This window comes from Onychostoma macrolepis, chromosome 14 (genome assembly GCF_012432095.1).
Source record: "Onychostoma macrolepis isolate SWU-2019 chromosome 14, ASM1243209v1, whole genome shotgun sequence".
NCBI lineage: Eukaryota > Metazoa > Chordata > Actinopteri > Cypriniformes > Cyprinidae > Onychostoma > Onychostoma macrolepis.
The window spans coordinates 19,859,177-19,880,942 of NC_081168.1; the positions used below are offsets into that span (position 1 = coordinate 19,859,177).

General features: G+C 37.4%; 2 protein-coding genes across 12 annotated transcripts in view; one reads left to right on the forward strand and one right to left on the reverse strand.

The window, feature by feature from the left end:
* The first annotated feature begins 17 nt into the window (after positions 1-17).
* On the forward strand, positions 18-7,167 carry ctsf (cathepsin F). Its single transcript, XM_058798160.1, has 14 exons — positions 18-386; positions 1,311-1,430; positions 1,753-1,834; positions 2,027-2,085; positions 2,677-2,749; positions 3,049-3,162; positions 3,382-3,530; positions 3,669-3,765; positions 3,995-4,075; positions 4,184-4,303; positions 4,922-4,986; positions 5,299-5,389; positions 5,572-5,630; positions 6,189-7,167. The coding sequence occupies exons 1-14, from the start codon at positions 150-152 to the stop codon at positions 6,261-6,263; spliced, it is 1,422 nt and encodes a 473-aa protein (XP_058654143.1). The 5' UTR covers positions 18-149; the 3' UTR covers positions 6,264-7,167.
* An 830-nt stretch (positions 7,168-7,997) lies between these two features.
* The window catches only part of stox2b (storkhead box 2b), a 70,316-nt gene continuing 56,547 nt past the window's right edge, over positions 7,998-21,766 (reverse strand). For all 11 annotated transcript variants that reach the window (XM_058797979.1, XM_058797977.1, XM_058797971.1 and 8 more), the window contains 2 exons: positions 14,671-16,927; positions 7,998-10,563 (listed from right to left, as the gene is read on the reverse strand). In XM_058797979.1, the coding sequence (XP_058653962.1) occupies positions 10,374-10,563; positions 14,671-16,927 (2,447 nt within the window). In that variant the 3' untranslated portion in view covers positions 7,998-10,373. The remainder of the gene's footprint in view (positions 10,564-14,670; positions 16,928-21,766) is intronic.

Sequence of the window (21,766 nt, forward strand, 5' to 3'; positions counted from 1 at the left end):
TGCGGCTTTCAGTCGTCCATCTTTGTGCGGGGCGTCTCGCAGACTGACGCTGTGCAGTGTGTGGAGCAACAAAACACTGCGAGCTCACGATCTAAAAACAAAGACCTGTCCTGATCTTACGTCGCTGCTTTCTGTTCCGAAAGGTCGACATGTACTTCAACCGCGGCTACCCCGTCATCGCCTGCTGGGTCCTGGTCGGGCTGGTTCTGGCTTCAGAAGATGGCCCGGATCGCCCGGTTATCGGAGCTCCGGGATCCCCGGTCCGTCTGTCGGAGTCAGACCCGGGGGTTATGAAAGCAGTCAAATTCGCAGAGGAACGATATAATATGGGCTCCAACGCGATGCATATACGCCGTGTTAGCAAAATCCTTTCGGCCAGCAAACAGGTAGAATTATAAATAACTAATCCGTTAAAATTTCCAATATTTATATTATTAATGGGTACAAAACTATATATATAATTGTTGTTCATGTAATTGTTGATATGCTATTGTTTATGTCTGTGACTGTTTATTTATGACGTGACTTGTTGATTTTCGCGATTCTGATATTGGACAATAAGTTTATTATAAGGAGCTATTTTTACCGCATTCATGTGATTAGACGTAAACAAGCGCAGAGGCCTCAAATACATAACAGTGCTGAGCTGATTTAAGCAGCACCACACTGCGCGCAATTTGCGCATTTGTTCATTACGGTGGTCGAGAGGAAAACTGCGCACCTTTGAGCATATACGAATGTCTTTTTTTCTAATATCATAAAGATAATATATTAACATTAGGCAACCAAATAAGAACAAGAGGGGAGATACAATTATTAAAGTAATAATAATAATAGAATGCAAAAATGTAATTTATTTACGACATTTTCTACAAGATGGAATGTTTTCAAAGTTTTATTTTATTGGAGGAGTGATGAGAATTGATTTTTTTGAAGCGATAAGAATAGTAAACCAGAAACGAATATTTTGCAATAAGGTTTAAAGTTGAGATACCTTGTTAAATGTGGTATTTACCCATCATACGAATAAAGTCCAGGACATCATCTAGCTCCCTATTGTCAACAACATCAGAATGAAAAAGAACTTTAACTACTGAGATGTTACACAGATGGAACATGGAGGAATATTTGTTCCACAAATTTGTGTATTTATTTATAAGTTTCTATAAATCTTTATCTATTAAATGTCAATCTTTATTGAAATATGTAACGAATGTAGTAACGTTATTTATAGAAGTTTGATATTACACAACCATAATTATTCCTCTGCCTCCATTGAGTCTTTAATTTCTGTTCTGTGTCTTCCACAGCTGGTAAAAGGTGTTCGGTACAGTATTATGGTTGAGATTGGAAGCACTCAGTGTAAGAAATCCCTAAAGCTGAGCGGTGTGGACACCTGTGACTTTTTCCCAGAGCCTCACAAACAGAAGGTGAGCAAACACTAATCCTTAAGCCATATAAAACATCACTACTCAGTGTCCTGTAATGGCAAATTCAGATGATTCTCTAACAGTCAATACACAGCACACAACCCATTTAAGGTGGAATTTCATTTTATCCATTATTAGCATGTTTGCAATTTTGATTTTGATTTCATGTTCAAAATAATTCAAATCCAGTATGATAACCCCATGTTTTTGTTCAAAAAGTAGCCAAAAGTTGAACTTGCCCATCTGCTGCAAAGAAATGCAGTTCTTGCAAATTTACAATGCACATTCTCTCTCCTAATCACCCCATTCTGTCTCTCCACAGACGGAGGTTTGTTTGTTTGAGGTCTGGGACATTCCCTGGGAAAATAAATCCACCCTACTTAAACAGAAATGCCAGCCTGCGGGTCAGTAGCCTGGGACAGATGGCAGATCTGTCAGCCTCATGTAGTTCAAATCATGTTTATACTGCTATACTGCTGTGGTGTAAAACACAAAGACCTGCATACTCATTGTAATGTTTTAGGACAGGATATAAAGTGATTTTGATCATACACCCACATGCATGTGTAGTTACTTTGATATTGTTCATGCCTTAGTTTCCAAGGAGCTCAAAATGGTTGCAGCCGTGCCTCTAACCCATGGCAAACCCATGAAGGTATGGATAAGTGTGCAGTATACACCTAAAATGTCATTAAAATATTTGCAATTAACCCTATAAAGCCTACTGTATCACAACATTTCTGAAAAACCTATTGTGCTACATGCTATCTGTCATCTGATTATTAGTATAAACTTAAAATACCTTTTAGTATAATTTTAATTATGTCCCCCATCAGGTCGTGGTTCATGTGTCTTTTTGCTGTAAAATCTTTACAAATTTTTATAAAGTAAATGTAAGAATAACTTTTATATTGTTAGCAATATTACAAGATGAACACTTGCCAGATAGTATCCATACGTCACTTTTTAGAAAAATCATGGTAAAATATGAGTATCAAATATAATACATGAGGTTTCTGAGAAATTTTTCCTCCTCAAGTATGAGCTCCATATTCTCATTATTATATTATATGAGCTATATAAAAGCCTGATGTATCAAACATAATACTCAACAAAAAACACACATGCAAACTTTAAGATCTTTTTCATATTTTGTCTAAAATTCAATAAACGGTTCTATTTCAAATTATATATTTTTTTCATCATGCTATCAATATGATTTTTTTTTTGTTGTTGCTATTTTCAGGAAACTGTGGAGCTTTTGACCCAGTTTAAAAACTTTATGATCACATACAATCGAACATACAGCTCCCAAGAAGGTAAAACACAGAACATACTTTACATTACCATGAATTTGTCACACTTGTACTTTATTCTACATTTTACAGTGTAATTTCTCAGGTACTTAGAAATTTGTAATACTAATAAACAAGTAATCAGTTTGTAATCTTGTGCAACTGTATAAGTATACATATATATTACCTGTCACATAGATACCATAAATGTAAACTATTACCATATTAGTTTTCTACACTAGTATGTCAGTTAATGGCTATTTGTAATGCACATAACACAATAAAAATCCCTTCTTTAAGCACTGATCCATTAAACTCCACAGAGGCAGAGAAGCGTCTGCGCATTTTTCAGGAAAATATGAAAACGGCACAAACACTGCAATCACTGGAACAGGGGTCAGCTGAGTACGGGGTCACCAAGTTCAGTGACCTCACAGGTATGTTTATGGATTTGTTGATAAAATAAGCAACATTTGGCAATTAGTGATGACTCAGTGGTCAAAAGTAACAATCCAAGCCAAAATGAACATTATTAACAATAGGTATTACATGGTTTAAAGACACTGTAACAAAATTTGTAACACTTGGGACCAGTCTAATATGTATCGATTATAAGATCATATCAATGCAGCTAATCCCAACCTCTGTGTGTTTAGAGGATGAGTTCAGACTGATGTACCTGAACCCAGTGCTGAGTCAGTGGAGCTTGATGAAGGAGATGAAGCCAGCGACTCCGGCTAGTAAGGCTGCTCCTGACAGCTGGGACTGGAGGGACCACGGGGCGGTCAGTGCTGTGAAGAATCAGGTACGATGGCACAGATTAGCTTAATAAAGAGTGAATCAGTGAAATACTAATTCTTTGAGTATGTCTACAGAATTAAACTTTAAATGAACAGGTTTATTATAATTAGTTAAACATTTTAACTGACTGTCTGTTCTGCAGGGCATGTGTGGCTCCTGTTGGGCATTTTCTGTGACTGGAAACATTGAGGGACAGTGGTTCAAGAAAACCGGACAGCTTATTTCCCTCTCTGAGCAGGGTAAATATAAACTACAATACTGTTTAAAAGTTTGGGGTCAGTAAGATTTATAAAAAAAAAGAAATGACTACTTTTATTCATTGTTATGAACATTTACAATGACAAAAGATTTCTATTTCAAATAAATGCTGTTCTTTTAAACTTTCTATTCACCAAAGAATCCTGAAAAAAATAACTGAATTCAGTGAAAAGGTACATTCATTTCTTTGCTCACCTGTTTACATCACAGAATTAGTGGACTGTGATAAACTGGACCAAGCATGTGGAGGTGGACTGCCGTCTAACGCTTATGAAGCCATTGAGAAGCTTGGTAAGAAATAACATTTCCTTGAAGTCAATTTCAATCAAACTACCCATAGGGAATCTGTAAGAATAAACATGTCCCATATAAATGTGCTTCTTTCTTTCACTTATAAAGGAGGTCTTGAGACAGAAACGGACTACAACTACATAGGACACAAGCAGAGCTGTGATTTCTCTTCAGGGAAGGTGGCCGCCTACATTAACAGCTCTGTTGAGCTGCCTGACAATGAAAACGGTGAGTGAGAGAGATGAGGAACTAGAGATGTGTCAATAAACTCAATTAAATTAAAAACACATTAAAACAACACTGATGATGGAAATACCTGCACTAGAGGAAATTAAAAATATCAGAACATTTGGAGAGAAATATGAGCTATAAGCTAATCTTACTTGAGTGTTAATATACCATTGATAATTACAGAACATCCAGTGTTTTAAATGGAAATACACCAGTGTTCAAAAATTTGGGTAAGATTTATTAAAATGTTTAACTCACCAAGGCTGCATTTAGAGTATTTGATCACAAATTACAGTAAAAACAGTAATAATAAAAAACAATTTTCTTTCTTTGAATATATATATTAAAATGCTATTTATTCCTGTGATGCAAAGCTACATTTTTAGAATCATTATTCAAGTCTCAGTGTCACATGATTATTCAGAAATCATTATAGTATGATGATTTGCTGCTCAAGAAACATCTTTTTTAATTATTATCAATGTTGAATACAGTTTTTAAATCTTAATATCATATTTTCTTTAATGTACACAAAGTTCAAAAGATCAGCACCTATTTAAAGATTTTTTTGTTACAGTAGAACTGTAAAATATCTTGATTGGTATTGCCTTGTAGAGATTGCTGCTTGGCTGGCTGAGAACGGTCCGGTCTCTGCTGCCCTCAATGCTTTCGCCATGCAGGTAAAACAAATACACCATAGAGCTGCCTCATTGGAAAAATATACCATTAGCATGCATTAATATATTTCCCTGTAATGTTCTGGGCAAAACTGTATATAAATCATGAGAAAACAGTAAAAAAAAAAAAGGTGTGTGTGTATATGTGTATATATATATATATATAAGTCACACGTTTCTAATGCAGTAAGCAAAAGTAGCATATACAGTATGTCTGCTCCTTCAGAAACAAAAATACATATCTTTACCTGGTTACTTGAAGTTGCCTTTTTTTTTTTTTTTTTTTTTAAATATGAGTTTTTTTACTGCCTTTAGTTCTACAAAAAGGGAGTGTCTCATCCTCTAAAGATCTTCTGCAACCCCTGGATGATTGATCACGCTGTGCTGCTTGTGGGATTCGGACAACGTGAGTTATATTGATTTCAATGTTTGTACTGATACAGATGTGAACTTCAGGTGTTTAAACAGCAAGGCTATGTAAAAAAAAAAAAAAAAAGTTTCAGAATACTTTGGATATACATTTACAGGCATATAAAATAAGTCAACAGAGTTGTGATGTTGAGTATATTTTTCTGCGTTTTTGTGCAGGTAATGGCATTCCATTCTGGGCCATCAAGAACAGCTGGGGAGAGGACTATGGAGAGCAGGTATGAAAAATCACCTCAACAGTGTGCAAGAAAATGGCAGCAATCATTATTTGATGTTAAAATCATTAATACATGGCCTCTGTAGACATCCATTCTTGATTGATTTTGGAAAACTCATATACTGATCTTTTAATGTGAGTAAGTTTGATTGTTAGAAAATAAAGTGAAAAACATCTAAAATTGCTCCAAATTAAAATTTAAGATCTTCTAGTCCTGTACTTTTGGCACACAATACACTAAAAGTGATCCAGTGGTGGTGCATTCATATTTTTAAAAGGTGAGCCACATCTTTTAAAAGACACAAGTAGCTTTTGAGTATATTGATATCATTATTTACTGATATTGTGTGAAAATGCATTATCATAGCTGCATTATGAAAACTGCTATAAAAATAAGTTTTATTATTAAAAATATGCTATTTGCAATTAGTTTAGATTTTCCATCAAAACCAGCACAGGAAAAAAAAAAACATTTTGTCCTGCTCATAACTTACATGTAGGTGTTCGTAGACTGTGATATCACAAAAATGTTCACATTTTTCCTGTACTTCTCTTATAGGGTTACTATTACCTGTACAGAGGATCCAGACTGTGTGGAATCAACAAGATGTGCTCATCTGCAATTGTGAATTAGACCCACATGCGCACACACACACACACACACACACACACACACAAAGCAAGCAAGCAAGCATGGATACAAAACTTTTCAAAACGGCCCAGTCATGAACGTGATGATTGTGCACATAGTTCACTCTGTTTCAGTCATCATGTGATCTGTGAACTCAGTGTAAACGCACATTCTGCACATATTTCATCTACATAAGCACATAATTCTCAGTAGTTCAGATACGTGAAGTATTTCTCTTGAGGTCATGTACTTTAGTTACCAGTCATTTTGCTGTTACATAATGCTTTAGCTGAATTTGGTGTACATTACCTCAGATCCACATGTGATGTTACGGAAACAGCAGATTACCAAATAGCAAATAGGTACAAGATAACAGCACAGTTTACCATATTACTAAAACATTACATATGTGTTATTGTGATTTTAGACTAGGTAATTTAGTTACTTTGTATTTAACTCTAATTAATTTTGTTTTATCTAATTGTTAATTTAATTTCAAAACAATGAGTTGAGCCTGTGTCATATTTGCTTTTAACCCTTCTGAACAGATTAGCAATTTTCAACAGTGTATTTTATTTTTCCAAGTGCATTTTACTGAATGTTTTGAGCTGCTGGTCTTGGAAACTAGATTTTGCACACTATGAATTTCCACAGTATATTGTGATCATTCCGTTAATGTAAGTATGGCTGTTTTTACCCGCACATCTTCCTCATTTTTGACCATATTTTGCTGTAGGGGAAAAAGTTGCTGGTGCTTCTTCCGAATGCACAACGCAAGACTTGTTCGAGGTTTGTGTTGTGGCAGAAAAGATGCATTTCTCAGTTACTGTGCTGTTACTGTTCAAACCAGCTGTATCTCTAATGCATTATCAAAGCTGTATTGCTGAATAAACTCCCAAATGTCTCAGTCGTGCTTTATGCTGCAATAAGTCACTTTTTCTAAGTTCAATAAATGAGCAATATTCATTTAGAAAAGGCTTAAATTAGTTTCAAATTTTAGCCACTTTAAAATTTATGAAACCCAGGATGAAAGCAACCACAACTAAATGTGGCAAGAGATGGTTAACATCCGAGGGATGTTTTGACACACTGGTTTTGCTAAAGTTAAAAGCGGAACTTAAGTTGTTGCATGGGTGGTTTCAGTGTTTTAGATGAAGAAGCAAAAATCTTAAACTTTCTGGAAAGGAAAATACTTTTTATCCAAGGTCAATGCTGTGCAGATTTTGTGGAGCCCTCTAGTGGTTATTTGTGGTAGTTTACCTCAATGTGAATAGCTTTGCATTTTCCATACATGGCATTGACCTCAACAGAGATCATCACACAGTTAAATTAAACATGTCATGTTATTTTATTGTCTTAAAAAGTTACACAATCCCCAAGGGAGGGATTTAGTACACTAAAACATTTAACAGCACAACTACACAAACGGGGAATTTCTTTTTTTTTAAATATTATAGACTTTACCAAAAAAATCCCCCTTGTAGGTTTTTATACTCAGCTTGACAGATAGGCCATTTCTTACAGAATGACATAATGTCACAATAAGGAACAATGTTATTGAGAACCATAAGAAATCCATCATGTTTTGGGAAGACATTTCATGGACTATCAGTATTTCGTATGAAATATGTTCATTATAAACAGAACATCCATTCGGATGATTTTTTTCCTTTTTCTTTTTACAGTCACCAGAGAACAGGCATTAGTGCAAAAATGGTATAACAAGGTAGTCCTGGCTGCAGTTTATCCATTTATTGGAGAGCGTGACATTTTACAGTCCTCTAGAACTCATGAGGGGACTCGTACTCGGATGAATATGATAGATGTTCACTAAATGGAGCAGTGAACATCGTTTCACAAAAGGAAAAAAGCTATTCTTTCAGACTTATAATTGAATAACTTATTTAAAAACTTAGAAATCACTGATTCTTAAATATTGGGGCAAAACAGGGCAAAGAACAAATGCATCAAATAATTATTTTGTGTACATGTTTTATGGCTTGGTTGCTACTTTACATATAATTTACACAAGACTTGTTCACAGGTCAGATACAAAATGTGTATGGTCATGTGACAGAATTTGCTAGATTTGTCAATATTTACAAAAATGACATGACTAATGTCAAATATTTATCATAAATACTGACAAATTTAGCATTCAACTTTAAGAATGAAACAATATCACACTGTCATAACCATATGTGACCCTGGACCACAAAACCAGTCACAAGTGCCATTTTTCTGAAACTGAGATTTATACATCATCTGAAAGCTTCTGTTGATGTATGGTGTGTTAGGACACTATTTGGCTGAGAGAAAATCTGGAATCTGAGGGTGCACACAAATCTAAATATTGAGAAAATCACCTTTAAGGTTGTCCAAATGAAGTTCTTAGCAATGCATATTACTAATCAAATAAGTCTGGATATATTTACAGTAGGCAATTTACAAAATATCTTCGTGGAACATGATCTTTACTTAATATCCTAATGATTTTTGGCATAAAAGAAAAATTGATCATTTTGACCCGTACAATGTATTGTTGGCTATTGCTACAAATATACCCCAGCGACTTAAGACTGGTTTTGTGGTCCAGGATCACATATAAGTATTAATTCGCTGTAGTCACTTTATTTTTCTAGTGTTGCTAATAGTAACAGGACTTCAATATTCTAATAGAAAATTATGCAAAAATCCAAAACATTTTTGTTGAAATCTTGAGATTGAAATGGCGGTGGCAAATTATAGAAAGGGAACAAGTTGATGTATATGTAAACTGTAATGTAATATAAAAAACATTATTACTATTTAAAATAACACATTTTCTATTTTAATATTTTAAAAGTGTTAAAAACAAATGCAAATAATCAGTGTTAAAAACAATGCAACTTAAAATTTTTGTAGAAACCATGAACAAAAAGTGGGAAAGAACATCTAACTTAAACAAAATAAAATAAATAAATAATAATAAAGTTTTGCCCCACATCTCAAGAATCAGTGAAATATTGTTCTAATTGCTTACCATGAATTTGTGCACTAAAAGAACTGGAAAAAAAACTAATTATAATCATAATAACAACAAATAATTGAACATGGCAGGACATATCAGAGATATGAAGTTCTAAATTATCCACTCTATATGGGTCCTATATGATTCCAAACTCTACACAAGTCTCCTCTCTATTACAATGAGATTTGGCTCTATTAGTATGAGAACAGTAGGTTACTAACGCTTGATGATGGAGATGTGATTGAAAAGCACTAGCAGTACATTCACAGTTTGCAAGCTGATAGTGGTTTGTCTAATACAGCGGGCCTAAGGTGGGGGTGGACGTCTCTCATGTCTCCCTCTACGACTGTACAAATAGTGGAGGTAGCAATGTGTGTATTCTGTGTCGTCTAGTAGTTGAGCACCTGGTTAAAAGAGAAAATCTGGAGAAAAAAAATGGATTCCAACTTTTTTTTTTTTTTTTTTTAAATAATAACGGTCCATTCAATGAGAAAGCACCAGTAATATTTAAATTGGTATTTTTTATAAACAAATAATGCATTAACGGTGGTATGTTTTGTTAAGATTCTACATAAATGTCCCAGAGAAATCCCAGGACAGCGGACGATACACAAGGATGCGGTAGAACGATTCCAGCAGAAACAGACGAGCTTGTTCGGATTTCCAGGGAGATTATCGTGGCCTTCAAATTTCGGCCAGAAAATGTGAGAGTTCAGAGGGACCTGAGCGTACAGAATGACACACCAGACACAGCGATGAATGAATAGGCAGAGGCAACGCAGCCAAGTTTGGATCAGAAGACAGTTAAGACCCGTAGTGGATACATTAAGCTATAAAGGACACCTACAAATGAGTTTGATCGAGGATTTTATCCCAAACAGATCGCAGATCAGCGTAAATTTAGTCCTAATGAAGTGACTTGTTTGTTTGCAGCGGTATTTGTTACAAATATCAAAAAAAGTAAAAGATACCTCCAGTGAATCATGATGAAGTGTGTTTTTTGAAACACGTCTACATTTGAAAACAGCAGGAACAGGCGTCACACGAGCTCTGTAAGATTGTAACAGTCCTGGTGAAGTGGGGCTTGACGGCGGTCCCCATCACTACACGCTGGTGATGGAGGCCTGTTTCTCCGTGCGGTTGGCGGGCGGCTCACGGATGGTGCGGAAGCTGGGGGGCTGGTAGGGCGGTGGGGGTCTTTTGGTGCCAATGTGTCCTGGACTCAAAGCCATATTCTGTCGCCTGCTATTTTCCACATTACTCGAGGTGTTCGAAGCAAGGCTTTCCCGCGTGCTGAAGCAGTACAGAAGGACAGAAAGGGAAAGAGAGTGAAAGTGTTATGAAGAAAGCAGAAATGGAAAATTGATTAGTAACAGGCTGAAAAGGGAACAAAGATGGGGTTAGTCAAGGTTAACGATCGCAATCTTGTTCTTAATGCTGATCAGGGTTGTGCACCATTCAGAACTGAACTGAGAATGCAGTCGTCTTAATTTGAATCGAATTTGCAAACAGGATGTAGAATTTGATTAAGTAGCAGAATAAAATTCAAAATGAAGCCAAGCATAAATCTTCTTGTCAATATTTGATCAGAAAAACAATGCAGTGGATAATTCTTGCTGTGCTGTAAAGACAAAATTAAAATGTTGACAGTACTGAATTTAATAAATGCGTGTAGATGTATACCACTACTGTTTAAAATGATAAACAAAGTACAGGGACTACATTTGTCAAAATGAATCATGCAGTTATTTTGTTTTATTGCAAATATTGTATTGGACTAAAGAAATTCTTGCTCGGTGTCAGTGTTTAATTCCTATTCGACATCCTGTGCCGTGTGGTCTGTTCACTTTGGAATTCAGAATTTTGCCCAAATCTAATACTAAAAGACAAGTAAATAAGGACAACAGAAAAGAGAAAGGACAGTACATGAGCAAAATTAATATTTAAGACTATGACAAAATGAGGAATACAAACCTGAAGGGACAGAACATCTATAAAGGTTTAGGGTGGTGATGCATGGATTTATATGCATGTACTCTCAAAAAGCCCAAACCTTCCCAAAGTAAGATGGATGACTATATGAGAGTTTTATGAATGCAAGTCTTCATATAAAAAATAATCTGAAGATATCAAATTATTTGGCCCATTTTAAATGTGACTGCCCAAATTTCAAAGGGGGAATCAAATTAAAAGTGGAATCCATTCAGGTGACATACAGCCAAGCTCCAACTAACTAGCACATATATTAAATATCAGCGTCATCAAAAAAAATATATTTTTTATTTTTTAATTTATATATCTATATTATATTTTGTTATTGCAATAATTAATTAGCTTTTATTAACCATTTAAAACACACATTTGATAGAGACTTACAAAAGAAAAATTTAAAATCCTGTTGGATGGGGGTGTAAGGGGTGGGCAATGCGACCAAAATCTCATATCACAACATGAGTAATTTTATTTCACGATAACAATATTTATCACAATATAGTTGTTTTTGCTTTAAATAAGGTCTTTATGATAATCACAATTTTTGATATCATAGAAATGTCCTAATTCTTGTCACCGGTGTCAATTTCACGGAAAAAAAAAATAACACTACCCTAAATTTAAAAAAAACAAAACAAAACCCAAGCTCACTGAAGACAAGTAAACAGTCAGCAACTAAAGAAACTAATTACAAGCAATAGGATAATAAAAACTATAGTAGAACAAGTTAATATGAAATGCTACATACATTGTATAAAGTAATCAAATGTATAAAAACACTGCATATACTTCACTGTGAAAATTAAATATAAATTTCTTCGGATTAAAGTTACAAAAGTGATTTAGTCAAGAGCAGTGACAGATTTTCTCTCTCTTTTTTTTGTTTGATTAACATGAATGATAGACAGCAGGAATATGTGACCCTGGACGACAAAACCAGTCTTAAGTGTAAATTTTTTCAGATTTATACATCATCTGAAAGCTAAATAAATAAGCTTTCCATTGATGTATGGTTTGTTAGGATCAGGCAATATTTGGCCGAGATACAACTATTTGAAAATCTGGAATCTGAGGGTGCAAAAAAATCTAAATATTGAGAAAATCGCCTTTAAAGTTGTCCAAATGAAGTTCTTAGCAATGCATATTACTAATCAAAAATTAAGTTGATACATTTACGGTAAGAAATTTACAAAATATGATCTTTACTTAATTTCCTAATGATTTTTGGCATAAAAAAAAAAAAATCGATAATTTTGACCCATACAATGTATTTTTGGCTATTGCTACAAATATACCCCAGCGACTTAAGACTGGTTTTGTGGTCCAGGGTCACATATTAGAATGCTGTCGCTTTAAGAGTTCGTTTCACTGCTGATTGCATTTTAACAGCTTAAAATCACATTTTAAAACTGCAATGCTTAAAAACGCAAATGATACTTTTTTTTTTGTGACCACTTAGCACAGCAATGTCACATGAGCGTCTAACTGCGATAAAGACAATAGTCCAAAATCTCAACCGGTTGCCAAATGTCTACCGGTATATCGCCCACCCCTACTGTTGGATATTTTAAAATAAAAATTGTTACTGGTCCAAATTTTTTTATTTTTTTCTGGGTGTGCCCTTTTTTTATCTATATAATGTATTAAACCATAACAAGAATTTAGAAGACGTTTGACATACCGCTGGAAATAGGCAACTTTAGCTTGAATGAAAACACAAGAAGGAATTACACAAAACTAACACACACACAGGGTAAAAACTGCAACTGAACCACTGCATGAAAAACAACATACTTTAATTTGAGAAAAAAACACAATTAAAGAAAAAACAAAAACAAAAGAAATCATGGGGGCACATTTTGTTCCTCAAATGTTTGAAATGTCTCATCAGGCTTTTGGCACCGAGCGGGGTCGCCATCACTGTAGTGAAGCGCTCCTAACCCGCTCTGCCTCGCAGGGTGACCTGAGTATAAGCACAGTGCTCGTTTTTCTTCATCCAATCACATTTTTCTAAACACAGTCAGAAAACATCCACTTCATCAATTTCAGCAGTTCAAGAAGTCTGATTTTTAAAACACAAGGTATTTTTCCTCGATTAGATGTCACAAACTTATTTCTATCACTCTGGATGACACTGAGCCTTTTTATTGTTGGATTTTTGCCTGCAAAACAGACTTATCCAACTTTAAAGTGTTTTCTGAGTCAATATTATTGCACTGCAACGTCTGAGCATCTACTGGAAGTTTGCAGTATGAGAGGTTTCAGACATTTGGAAGATGAAATCAAAGGGTCTGGATGCAGGTTGAAGGGGAGGACAAGGATAACGGTAGAACATGAAGTTGCATAAGTTGCATCATGTGCTCAAAGCAATTCATTCTTTAAGTAAGGCCTCAAACATCGATAGATAAAGTGACAGACATGTGCTTATCCATTTTATATTGTGATCATTTTGAGAACAATGTCAATTAACCCAATGGATTTTGGAAGAGAACACACAATGCAACAATGCAGCACTTACAATACAAACATGATGTTCATTTAGACAAAAATGACAAAAGGAGTACCCAATACAACATTATTTAAACAAAAAATTCAGTTAAGGACAAAACCAATAGTGTAAACCCTTTCAAAGACTGCAGTTATAGAACTGGTAGTGGTTGACCTACATTAAGGTGTATTCGGTACCTCTCACATGTTAGGGCCTCTCCCATTTTAGTGAAAACGTGATTCATAGTACAGTAGTTTTAAGCCTCCAACATACTCCAAGCAAACCGTAGCACTGCTAAATGTGTCAGAATGCATATTTTTAATGCAATGTGTAAAACGCATTCTCATCACTTCTGCAAGAGCCACTATAGTGGTCAGTTATATTTTAAGTCAATTACTGTCATAGCAGAACAACCATTTTTACAATCTTGCAAAGCAAGTTAAAGTTAGGTAAACTGGTGATGTGTTTATAACTAGTTATCTGAAATATAACCCATCAGGTTTAATGGCACAGACATTTTAAGTTACTGAGGTTTATTACTGCCACAGTAATGCAAGAATACATGTTATGTATGTACTGTACAACAGGACAGTGTGCCTACAAACTGTTGGCTAGGCATCTGTGTTTTTGTACTTGCATAGAGTATGTTTCTGGCCTTAATGCCATTCACAGGGGTGGTTACTACTGCTTAAAATAAGAAAATGTAAGGTTTGCATGAATTGGGATTAAACTAACGCTCTACAGAATTCATGTCTATAAAAGCATAAAACCCTAAATGTTCCTGTGAGTTAACACTGAGTTAAAAACCAAGGATAATAATGTATGTCTATTCATAGAATAGCATACCCCTCATTTCAGACACACCCTATTGCCAACGCAACAAATGAGACAAACCCTTAAAGTGGCCCTGAGTGCCTTACCGTGGGGAATTAAATCCACTGTCCACAGTCACACTGCTGGAGTCCATACTGTCCAATCGGGTAGAATGGACTGATTTTTGGCTGTTGTTGCTCTCACCTTCCTTGGGACTTAGAAAGGTAAGGTTCTTCTCAAACTTCCGTTGCAAATCCCGCTCTTTCTCCCGTTCCAGCAGCCATTGCATTGTCCCTCCCTCTTCTAGGACTTTCTCCTCCACACGGTTCTTATGACTAGTCTCCTCAGAGTCATCATCCGACACGTTATAATAGTCGAAGGTGGTTTCTGCACATGAAGCCTGCTCCTGAGCCAAAGATGGTGGCACGGTCAGTGGTAGAGGTTTATCAAAATGCTCCTGAGTCTCCAGGACCTCTGTCGACTTGGTGTGAGGGGACTTACCTATCGTACCTGGCCTTGAGAAGCTGCTCTCCACATAGTCTGGAGGTTTGAACAAAGTCTCTTGGCTGTAAACCTCGGGCATTTTGTCCAAGTCACCTGAGTCTGGATTGTGTTGGTGCAACAATCGTCCATTGGGGAGATGCTCGGGGGTTTGGCTTGTTGACGCTATAGAAATACTACTTTGTCCCTTTGCTGACTCCTCTTTATATTCTATAGGGTGAGGTGGTGTAAGATGAGGGGTCAGTCGCTCCGAGGAGATCCCCTTCCAGACACTATCCGGAAAGTCATGGCTGGGTTTTGCAAGAGAAGGTGGGGCAGAGAGCGAGACTTCATTTGCTGCAGTGCACTGGAAATAGTCATCTACTGGCGTTTTGGGAGAGCAAGACTTCAGGTCGTTGTAAGCAGGAAGACTATCCCTGCTTTTACTCTTCTCCAGCGTCCGGTAAAGCACAGCATCCTCCGAGGATCCTCTTCCAACATCAGGCACACAAACGTCAGAGTGCAATCTAGCAGCAGAGAGCATGATGCGGGAATAGTGGGTCGCCTGCGCAGATGCCCTCAAAGTACCATCGTCAGTGTAGTACCGACTCCTGTCATCGGGACTGCATTCAAAGTCCTCTGGGCCTCCCAAGTATGGACCACCTAGTGGTCCCTTGGAGTTGTCCATGGAACGTGACCTTTCTTTGGCCTTGTCCGACCTCTCATTTCGTGACTTTCTCTCTTGCGTATGACTATGACTTCGGTGGACTTTGGAATGTGACTGTGCCCTAGAAGGTTCTGGGAATGGCATTTCTGTCCGCCGCTTTGCCAGTTCCCCAGAAACATCCCACTCTGGAGCGGTGGTAAAGTGAGACTCCACAATATTGGGGTTGCTGTGAACCATATACTTCCCCCTATTCCGTTCCATGGACATCATGGTTTCACGTGGAGAACGTACCAATGAGGAGCTGTAGAATCTGTAATCCCGATCATAGGTTATGTCCAGATTGGATCCTTCAGACGGATCCCCCCTGGATGCACGTGTTTTGCTATGGGAACGCGAGGCCTTGCCCTGCTGGGCCTTTCGATGGCTGCGGCTCCTCTTGCTGCGGGCGCTCTGCTGAGCTGAAGAGTTGGCTTTGTTCCGCTGCGCCTTCTCCTCCTCCAACCGCTTCATTACAGCTGTGTGGCGAGCAAGGTTCTCCACCGTGAGATCTGGGTTGATCCGACGGATGATCTCCATCTCCACCTCTCTAGGAACAGTACTGGGTGTCTCCTCGTCCCGCAGTGGCCACTCCTCAGGTGGGAACTGGGCTGAAAATGTGGCTAGATGTTTCGTCTTGTCCTTCTTGAAGCTTAACCTGAACAGCTTCAGGCCAAACTTCTTAGACTGCTTCTCCCCACTGCTGCTGCTTCCGTCTTTGTGTTTACTGTTTGTTTCCGTTTTAAATGGAAAACTAAGCGAACTCTTACTCTTCTCTGATGGCTGCTGCTGAGGGGGCGGAGACACAGGAGAAGACTCTTTATGCTCCTTAGGCCTTCTCTGTAAGGTTGAGGTATGCGTACTAGGGATGTCCTCCCGGTAGGTGTTGTTGTAGGAGTCACTGTGGTTCTTGTGGTGAGGTCTTTCCCGGACACATCCCGAAGTGGAGGGTGTCATGGTACTCGAGTGAGGAGAGGTACACGGCTGCTGCTGCTGCATGCGTTCTGGTATCCTCTCGTCCAGGTGGTACCACTTGCTGTTAGTCCTAATGAGGGAAGGCGTGATGAAGTACGTCTGTTGGGTAACAATGAAATAACCCTCTGGGGTGGGGTAGATCTTCCGCTCTCGGACCAGCATGTTGAGCGTGTGCCGCAGGATCTCCATACTTGGAGTGGGGACGCCTACGGGATAGAAAGAGAGACAGAAAACAATCAGATCCAATCAAGTACCTTGATATCAACAATATCCGTGTCACACTGATATCACAATCTTAATATGATTGTGCACAAGGTGCATTTGTACATGATGACCAATATTAAAATGGGATTTAAAAACTACACAATGTAACTTTTTAAATCAAGTAATTACAATTGGGCGATATACTGGTAGATATGGTTAACCGTTAGAAATTGGTCAACCGTAGAGATTTTCGACTGTCGTCTCTATCGCGGTTACACAGGCACATGGCGTTGCTGTGCTACGTGGTCATGAAAACGTATCGTTTGCACACACTTTTTTAGCATTGCAGTTTAAAAACAAGTGATTTTAAGCCGTTGAAATGCAATCAGCAGCGAAAAGAAACTCTTAAAGTAACAGCAATCTAATGGCGCTTTTCCAATGCGTGGTACGGCTCAGTACGGCACAGCACGGCACAGAATGGCATGGCTCGGTTTGCGTTTCCATTGCAGTTTAGTACCGCTTTAGAGAGGGCAGGATTATTTACATGTCGTTACAGTTGCGCTGCCACTACTGAAAAACTTTTTTTTAATTCCGCATCACCCCATCATGCTCTCGCTGGATCCGCTCCTCGGCTATCAACGAGAGGAACGAGGTGGTACTAAAAAAAAAGTACCAGGTACTAGGTATTGTACCCAGTGGAAAACCCCCCAAAAGTGAACCGTACCTAACCGTACCTTGCCGTACCATGCAGTGGAAAAACACCATAAAATTCCTGCTCTTTGTCATTCATGTTAATCAAACAAAACGATAGAGAATGCAAGTTATTAATGTAACTGAAGAATATGCAGTGTTTATACATTTGAATTACTTTATAAAATAGCATTTCTTATTTATTTGTTCTACTAAAGTTTTTTGTCCAATTGCTTGTAATTGTTTTTTATTTAAATCTTGACTGTTTACTTGTCTTCAGTGAACTTTTTAGGCTAGTATTCGTTTTTTGCGATACTGACACTGGTGACAAGAATTATGAAATTTCTATCATATCAAAACTTTTCATATCATACAGACCTTATTTAAATAAAAAATAACTACATAGTGATATATATTGTTAGTAGATACAGCAAAATAAAATTACTCCTATCATAATATAAGATTTTGGTCATATCGCCCACCCCTAATAACAACGTTTACTGTGCAGTATTCATCGGCTGCCTTTCATATCATCCATGGCACATCAGAGTATATATATTTGCATATAAGCCAAGCGCATAAAAATACTTCCATTAAATTCCCACATTTGCATTCTGTCCCGTTTCATACTATATGTATGGGTGTGTTTAATAAAGCACATAGACATGACACAGTGGTGGCTGCCCTCCCTGCCTGGTTGACTGGTTTCACAGCTTTGCTCCTCTGTTGGCATTACTCTCTGTTACATCATGGAGTTCTTAAAGCCAGCCTAGTGTGACGCAATACATCCCCCTCCCACCTACTGCAGCTAAAATGCAGCAGGCAACACCCCATTCAAACATCCGTGATTTGGGGGGGAGAGTCTACAGTATATGTCTCCGTCTGCTCTATAAATCTCTGTGGTCCAAATAGAGATATTTCTGATGATAGCTTAGGTGAGTGCATTTGTGATGTCACAGTTCTAAAGGGAAACACAAAGTATTTTTTCCACTCCAGAACTCTTTTCAAACAGTACTGAGGCCTCAACATGTGTCAAAATATGGAGTTAAAGAGCTGCTTGATTGCTGTTTTGGTTCGGCTTTGTCATTTAGATTTGTAGTCCAGAGCACTTCTATATGTAGACACTGAGGTGGAGTAGGGTTGCCTGTACTTACATCATAGTTGCTGCTTAGTTTCCCTGTCAATGAGGTGCAATCCTAATTCAACATTACAAACACTCTCTCCCTCACTCACTCACACATACTCACACACACACACACACACACACACACACTTAAATGACTGTCTAATCCAATCGAGAACAACAGCCTTTCACTTACTACAGAAATTCACTTTGGTTCTAAAGGTCTACAGCTGTTGAGTTGAGAAGTTCCTCAACAAGATTTTCTTGAAGGATGTGTTACATTCAAATTACCATTGAACGTGTTTGCAAGTTTGGACACACCTATTCCTTATTTTTTATTAGCATTAATAAAATAGTTTTCAAAAATATGAAATAAGACAAATGGAAGTATTGAATGGGATGGGAACATGACCCTGGCTGAACCTGGGTCTCCAATAAACACCACAGCTCTAACCAGCAGACATTTTTGTGTTAAACTGGTACAAAATGAAAAAATCCATCTCAATATGCATCAACACAGACAATACTGGGAAACACTTCAGAGTTTAAAAAAAAAAATAATCCATCACTAGCAGTATCCAATGAATGTGGCTGAGTGTACCCTAAAACACCAGTCTAATCCTAAAATCTCCATTAACTAACCACTGACCATTTTTCTTTCATTAAGTATAATGATAAACTATTACAAAAAAAAGATGACTTTAACTCAACTAAACAACTACTTATTTTTTTTCTCTTTTAGACTACACAGCAAAAAAAACATCAGAAGAATACACTGAGCCTGTGTTGCAGAACTTGTCAATCTCAATGTTTTACGTTCAGATGTCAGAAAAAGGGTGTATTTTTGCTCCAAACAAACAGACTTTGGCCTGAACTGGAAAATGAGGAACCAGGCAATAATAATATGATGCTGTGTGCCTCACCAAAATAAAGACTTATTTTTACGACAGGATCCATGCAACATCCTTAGCAGCTTTCTCCAAAATAAACATCAATGGATTTGAAGCCAAACCAAAACTTCATGGGGGTGGAATTTTCTATCCTGCAATACTTGCAGTGAGATGAACTGCTACATGAGTCATATGAAAATGTGCTCTGTGGAATAACATATTACATTTCAATGATGCCTGTATTCTTTATTTGTACAGCCAATGCACCCCATATGAGTCTCTCTCCAACAGACTTTTATCTGTCTAACAGAACAAAACAATCACCATATGACTTTTACAAAGGCTCTCGAATGCATATATACATGTATTATTTTGGCTGATGCTTTTATCTAAAGTGACTTACAACAGTTCAAGGTAACCTTACAAACTGAATCAAACCAAACCAACTCAGGTACCATATTCACACACACAGTTTCTGACCTGCCTGATTCTGTCCAAGTGGAGAGGTTATGATCCAGGTGTGTGAACGTACAGCTTTGTGTTCAGGGCGTGAGCTGAAAAGATGAGGTCATGATTCTATAGCAACCTCAGCATTCGCTACTGATTCTATAGCAACCGCACTGCCTCACAACATAAGGGACACAGAGCTCATTATGACTCAGCATCTGCTGCATCTCTTCAGCTCACTTTCACATGACGTAATCAACATCACACTACTGAGATGCTGAATCTGACAAATCTGTTTGGCACAAAAAACATGACTAACATGTAATGAAACAATTAGGGCAGTGCCAATACAATTTGGGCTAGACAATATATTGAATATGGCAATTATTTTTTTAGCCATCAAATTTACTAAAGACCAACTTCACAATCTTTCCTTGTTTCTTATTTCACCTCTGATTTAAATGTCTTGACTATCAGAAACCAGGAACTTTAGCTATATCAACCAGTCATAGTGTGCATTTGCATAGTTTACACTTCAATTAATAATGGATTATTACTAGTGCTGTCAAAATTAGCCTGTTAATGCATGCAATTAATTTTTCCAGTTTAACGGCATTAAAAATATTTAACGCAGTTAGCGCAAGGGCGGAGCTAGGGTTTGCCACCTCACGCACAACTGCTGCTTCTGTCTCTTTTTTTCTTGGCAAGAATTGCATTTATTCAGACACAGAACATATTTACAAGCACATCAAACAGGAGACTTTTCAGACGTACACTCCAACTTCGCCTCAGAGACAGGGGCTACTCAAACGAATGCGGAAACGGTACAGGTGATGAGGAGCTTCAAGCAAACATCAGTGAACTGCGGTCAGATGAGATGTTGTCAGGCCATATGTCAGTAAAAACTAATTTTCCTGTCCTGTCAGCGGTTATACTGTGCTCGTAGCATGTGCTCTTCAATTACATACACAAATACGGCCGATATGGCTAGGAACTATACTCTTATTCCGGCATAATAATCAAGGAACTTTGCTGCAGTACCATGGGTGCAGCAGGCGCAATGATATTACACAGCGTCTCTCACAAATGTCTCCATGTTTGCAAGGCACACTCCCTGTGCAAGCAGCGCTGCGTAATATCATTGCGCCTGCTATTATTATGCCGGAATGAAAGTATAGTTCCTAGCCATATCGGCCTAGAAAATCGCAACTTTTCATTTTCCGTCAGTCTTAGTACACGATGTAACTACAGAAGATTCAAGTTTTAAATAAGAAAAAACATCAAAATTCTTTGGTCATTTTTGAGCGTGATGCTAACGGTCTAATCAGATTCAATGATCTATGCTAAGCTGCAGCTAAAAGTGCTTCCGCCAGACCTGGAGATCGGCTGAATGGATTCGAAAACGGTAAATCTCAACTGTTTAACTCTTGGGGAGTTGGACTTTTTTTTTTCACATTTTTCAAAAATTGTGAAGTGTTCCTTTAAGGATTCATCTATATTTAATATAGAATTTAGTGTTTGATAACCTTATTAAATTTCTGTAAATTTCCAATTTCTGTATATTTCCGACTTGTTGAAGGGCAAAGGTAAATATGACATTTATTATAATATATACTAGGGCTGCCCCCTAACAGTCGACCCAAATTTTTTATTTGCAGAAAATTGTATTTATTTTTTTTAAATCCACAGGC

What these genes read in the sequence shown, in the direction of transcription:
- ctsf (XM_058798160.1), top strand. Translation starts at nt 150, where the DNA reads ATGTACTTCAACCGCGGCTACCCCGTCATCGCCTGCTGGGTCCTGGTC. An exon ending in CAGAGCCTCACAAACAGAAG is followed by an intron (nt 1,431 to 1,752) that starts GTGAGCAAACAC and finishes GTCTCTCCACAG; the next exon opens with ACGGAGGTTTGTTTGTTTGA. An exon ending in ACAGAAATGCCAGCCTGCGG is followed by an intron (nt 1,835 to 2,026) that starts GTCAGTAGCCTG and finishes TTCATGCCTTAG; the next exon opens with TTTCCAAGGAGCTCAAAATG.